This window comes from Papaver somniferum, chromosome 10, assembly GCF_003573695.1.
Source record: "Papaver somniferum cultivar HN1 chromosome 10, ASM357369v1, whole genome shotgun sequence".
Lineage (NCBI taxonomy): Eukaryota > Viridiplantae > Streptophyta > Magnoliopsida > Ranunculales > Papaveraceae > Papaver > Papaver somniferum.
The window spans coordinates 143873367-143878986 of record NC_039367.1 but is presented as its reverse complement, the minus strand read 5'-3'; the positions used below and the strand labels follow the sequence as shown (position 1 = coordinate 143878986).

The window sequence follows — 5620 nt, the reverse complement described above, 5'->3', positions numbered from 1 at the left end:
CTAGCATCTGTGATCATTGTACAATCCAATATCCAAAGCCATTTTCCATTAGCACGTACCAGGTGGGTAGAGATAATTTTTCATTAAGATCTTATTTGTGATCACTGTACTTCGTACCAAAAAAAAGATCATCCGACCCATGAATTATTTTTCCTCGGTTATGTGGTTTACGAAAAATCTAGACCTTCACCAGCCTAAGTGGGGCAGTGCCAGTGGGGGTGTTTATTATACTTGTACGATCATGGTGGTGTAATTGAAGAGAGAAAAAAAAAATCACATTTTCCACGAAGAACTTATGAATATTTACGGAAAATGAACTTGCAAAGACCGAGCAAAAAAAAAAAAAAAAAATTTTTTTGTTGCAATGAACTGGCTGTACGGTCAGTTTAATCGTCTGAATAGTTATGCTAGTTATCATGTACTAGATGTGCCTATATATATGAACATTTAAAACACCATCACTCGCAACAAATCAGATCATAATTAATCTCACACCTCATTTCAACATGGAGAATACTCTTCTTCATAATTTCCTTCTACTTCTTCCTCTGCTTCTACTTCCTCTCTATTTTTTCATCACACTATTCCAAGGCAGAAATGTTCAAAACAAACCCAACTTCCCACCTGGTCCTCCTGAGCTTCCTATCATTGGTAATTTACATCAGCTTACTGCAAAACAGCCTTATCAAACACTGTCACAACTATCTAAAATATATGGTCCAGTCATGCGTCTAAAATATGGTCGTGTACCAACAGTCGTAATCTCCTCTGTTGAAGCTGCCGAACAAGTAATGAAAACACTTGATCTTGAGTTCTGTAATAGAATTCAATTTGCTGGACGAAGACGTCTTTCCTATAATTATGTAGACATCGCTTTAACACCTCATGGAGAGTATTGGAGAGAGATTCGGAAAATATGTGCTCTTGAACTTTTGAGCGCGAAAAGGGTGCAATCTTTTAAGGCAGTCAGGGCTGAGGAAGTTGATGTTTTGATTAAATCCATATTATCTTCTTCTTCAAATAATAATCCTGTTAACGTTTACGAAAAGTTAACAAGTTTTGCGCACCAAACAATCTGTAGGGTTGCTTTTGGTAGCACAGACGGTCAAAGTAAGAATATATTTGATAATGGAAGACTTACACAAGTTCTTGATGAAGTTGCCTTTTTGACTAGTTTATCGGCATCCGACTTTTTTCCCAAGTTAAGTTGGATTATTGATAGGATCACTGGAATCCATCGTAGAACAGAAACATGCTTTCGTTATTTGGATATGTTTTTGCAACAAGTCTTAGACGAACATGACAATCCGCAGGCACTGAAACTGGAGCACGAAGATATCATAGACGTTTTGCTTAAACTAAGAAAGGCTCACACGAGTACATTTCGTCTCACTAACAATCATATCAAAGCAGTAGTTCTGGTAATTTCCTTTACTCTTTATCTTTAATTAATCTCTTTAATTAAACAGGGGAGTAGTAATCTGCCTAACCCAGTTAAGTTGATCTAATTACTGGGCTTCATCCTGAACCAAACTTTTGTATCCGAACCCAGTTGTTTAGGAACCCATAACTGGGGAGATTTATTCCTATTCTGGGTATGTTGCGAGGGATTCTCAAAACTATAAAAGTCCAAGTTATCCCTCCATACGTTATTAAATTATTTAAAACGGTCCGCGAGTTATAACCCCAAATGAGTCACTATCCATCCACCAAATTAAAAGTAATACAAAAACCCCAAAAATTAAAATTTTGATGGACATAAAATTTGATGAAACCTCATAGAATTTGACGAAACCAGTTTTTTGTTTCATCATAAAATTTGATGAAACCAATTTTGAAATTTGGGATTTTTGTATCAATTTTTTAAAATTTTGGTGTTTTTGTATAATTTAGTTTAAGATGGAGTTTTAATGAATCCCAACATTTGAGTGGGGTTTTTGTACCACAAGTTTGATCACCTTGGGTTTTTATGACTAGTTTTGTATTGAAAAAGAAAACCCTTTTGCTTTTTCCATTTTTTTTATGACATCGTCAGAGATAACCGATGAATATCATGCCGGTGGTATATAGTTTCCATTATGTATTTGTTGAATACTACGCCGAAAGTTGATGGCGTTCTTCATCTAAAGAAATCAACATGGTATTTATTACATGAACAAATACCCATCATATATAATCGGTATTGACAAAAATGACCGTGTAGACTACTGCCTTAAAATTTGGACATGATCGGACGATCAATTGTGATTTCCGGGAAAGAAATACTAAAGTCGGCATGGTATTCATCTATTTCCATGCCGACTATCTAGAATCAACATGGTATTTTTCATTCTATCATGTTGATTCTGAGACAAAAACTTAAAAGAAAAACATTTAAAAAAGAATAAGATCGTATAAAATTTTAAATTTGAAAATAAATAAATTAAAAGTAAAAGGACATTTAGCCAATATAAAAAAAAATGCGTAAAAGGTTCTTCGTTTTACTTTCAAATATATCAATTTTGATTAATTATTTATCATCAAATATAAAGTAATAGTTCCTAGCTAGAAAATGAAATCATGGGTTGTAACTATTCCATACAAAATGAGGTTCCAAAATGGATGTATAAATCATTCTTTATCATCAAATAAGAACATGGAACAACAGTTTGTAACTATTCAATATAACCTTGAGGTCCCAAAGTTGATTCCTTCATTTTCCGTCAAGTCTTTTTATATAATAATTAAAATTTTCGTTTCAAGAGTTTACTGATTTAGGTTAACTTGGCCAACACATTGTCTGAAGAAAAACGAGTCCAAATAAATTATAAATTATAAAAACATTGCATATATCTATTTCAATTTTCCTAAAACAAATAAATTATAAATCATAAAAAACTCAGTTCGGAAGATAGAAAATGTAATTTATCGTTATTTTCATAAAGATATGAATTTAAAAATGACTGCATCTTTAACAAAGATTATTCTTTTATTCCTTTAATATATTTTCATAAAGAAAACGATAAAGGATGAAAGATAAAAGACTAAAACCGGTAACATAAATACTTAATGGAATCATCTTGGTTTACTTTAGTTAGTCTACACCCGTCGATAACATAAGGCAACATAACGTGCATAGAAGAAATTTTCTTGTCTTCTCAATTGAAAATTTAACTTGAAGTAGATAGCTATCATTTATTTTCCTAACTCCCGTATATGGGAACCTGGGCGGAACTACATGGCGACCTGGGATGGCTTAAGCCAGTCCAAAGTCCAGAAAAAGCTTACATTTTGTAATGGATTTTAAGTTTAGCTAAGAAGAAAAGCCTAAAAAACAGGCTTAAGCCAGCCCTAAATAAATTTTTTTCATGCCAACTAGGTTTCAAGCCAGTCCCAGATTCATTTTCTGGTTCCGCCACTGTATGGGAACATAGATTCATATAAAACCTCAAATTCCGGGGTTTGTTGGGTATTACAAAGAAATATGTCAAGGTTTTCTGAATGATTTTTCAATTTACACTCGAACAACGGTGATTTCTAACAGTTTCTTTTAGATTGTAAAATATTTAGCATGATATCGTAGATTCCTTTTCTTTCTTATTTCTACATTTTTATCATCAACTTATGAATCCTAAGTAATACATGAGAATGTGTTTAAAACTACCAGAATGTATATCTCGGTGGAGTAGACATAGCAGCTGGTGTAATGACTTGGGTAATGGCAGAACTGGCTAAAAATCCCAAAGCAAAGAAAAAAGTTCAAGAAGAGATTAGAAGCTATATGGGATCCAAAGAAAAGGTAGAAGAATCAGACCTTGATAATTTCCATTACTTAAAAATGGTAGTTAAAGAAACTCTAAGGTTGCATCCAACACTTCCGTTGCTTACAAGAGAAAGCATAAAACACAGTAAAATTGATGGTTACGACATATACCCCAAGACGTGGGTCCTAATAAATACATGGGCGTTGGCGAGAAATCCAAAATATTGGAAAAATCCTGAGGAATTCTTGCCTGAGAGATTTAAAAATAGCTCATTTTCTCTTGGTGAAAATCAAAATTTCGAGTACAAGCCTTTTGGGGGAGGTAGAAGGATTTGCCCAGGATTGAATATGGGCAGTGTGTTAACAGAGCTTGTCCTAGCCAATATATTGTACACTTTCGATTGGGAACTTCCAGAAGGATTGAACACTGAAGACTTGAACATGGAAGGATTATCAGGTACTAGATATCCTCTAGAGCTTTTACCCATCAAGCATGTGGTAAGCAAATATGATTAATTATTTGAAAATATATTTTTGTGTTAATGCATGATATTGCATGGGTTATAGTGAACTAAATATATAGTAAGAAAGATATTGCCGGGTTGCTTCTTATTTTACTATATAAAATAAAGTTTTCTAAGTAAAGCTAGATAACTTGGCCTGTCATCTTTACTCTTGTAAAAGATAAATTTATGGTTGTAATTGTCTATATAATTAATGTTTATCATTAAATATTGAAAAGGCAAGTAAGATTCTTAATCTGGTTATCATATTATAGATTCTTAATTTGGTTCATATTATTATGTGCGAGTAAGAAATTTTTTTATTTATGGACGAGACCTCCGAGTTCATTTGTGCTGTCACACGAACCCACCATGACATCAGGACTCTAAATCTCTCGTCAATAATTAATAATCAGGGTTGTCTCTAAAAATTTAGAGATTTGGGGCGAGCATTCAGAGAACGACCTTTTGTCATATATAAGAGAAAAAATATAAATTAAAAATGGGAAAAATAAAAAGTAATTGAACAATCCATTGATTTGTATTTTCTTTTTCTTTTGACGAAGAACAATCCATCGACTCGTGTATATAAAAATGTAATAAGGGTCCAAAAATAATAAATGTATCTCAATAATCTCATACAACTCCCTCCATGTCCGCTTATATTAAAGTCTGCGGGCATCCAACTCAAAACCAATTGGCCATGAGTGGAGAGGACCTAAGGATTGTTAACCGCAGGATCTTAGATTGTCCAAACAATGTGGGACTAATAATCTCAACACGCCCCCTCACGTGTATCCTCGTTGGGTCTAACACGTGGACAATTAAATCGGATGACGCGGAGTAAAGGCGCGGTCTAATGACTCGTCACAAATAGTCTGCTCTGATACCATATTAAAGTCTTCGGGCATCCAACTCAAAACCAATTGGCCATGAGTGGAGAGACCCTAAGGATTATTAACCGCAGGATCTTAGATTACCCAAACAATGTGGGACTAATAATCTCAACAACTTAGTTTAGTGAAATGTTTAGATATTTTCATGCAGATCTCGAAAGATGCGAGAAATTATTTTTGTCAAGATATACCCTTCCTACAGTATTTAAATTTCATAGTTTGCAGTCACTATTTTTTAATTTATTCTAGATTAAAAGAACTTGTACAGCTGTGGAGTATTTCAGTTCTAGATTGCTACCATAAGCATCCATACATAAAATAGCACTCAATCATTGGCATCTGAAATCGTAAACAACAATAAAATATATGATAGATAACGTTCATTTGTACTGGAAAATGCATTTATAGAAAGAAAAGTTTAAAAATTCGTAGAAAAACATCAGTATTTCTTTTTTTTTAAAAAGACATGAAAATATCAT

General features: G+C 33.3%; 1 protein-coding gene across 1 annotated transcript; it reads left to right on the top strand.

Moving 5' to 3' along the window:
- The first annotated feature begins 406 nt into the window (after positions 1 to 406).
- On the top strand, positions 407 to 4501 carry LOC113318464 (cytochrome P450 71B9-like). The gene is made up of 2 exons (XM_026566627.1): positions 407 to 1421; positions 3647 to 4501. The coding sequence occupies exons 1-2, from the start codon at positions 507 to 509 to the stop codon at positions 4256 to 4258; spliced, it is 1527 nt and encodes a 508-aa protein (XP_026422412.1). The 5' UTR covers positions 407 to 506; the 3' UTR covers positions 4259 to 4501.
- Positions 4502 to 5620: the final 1119 nt, after the last annotated feature.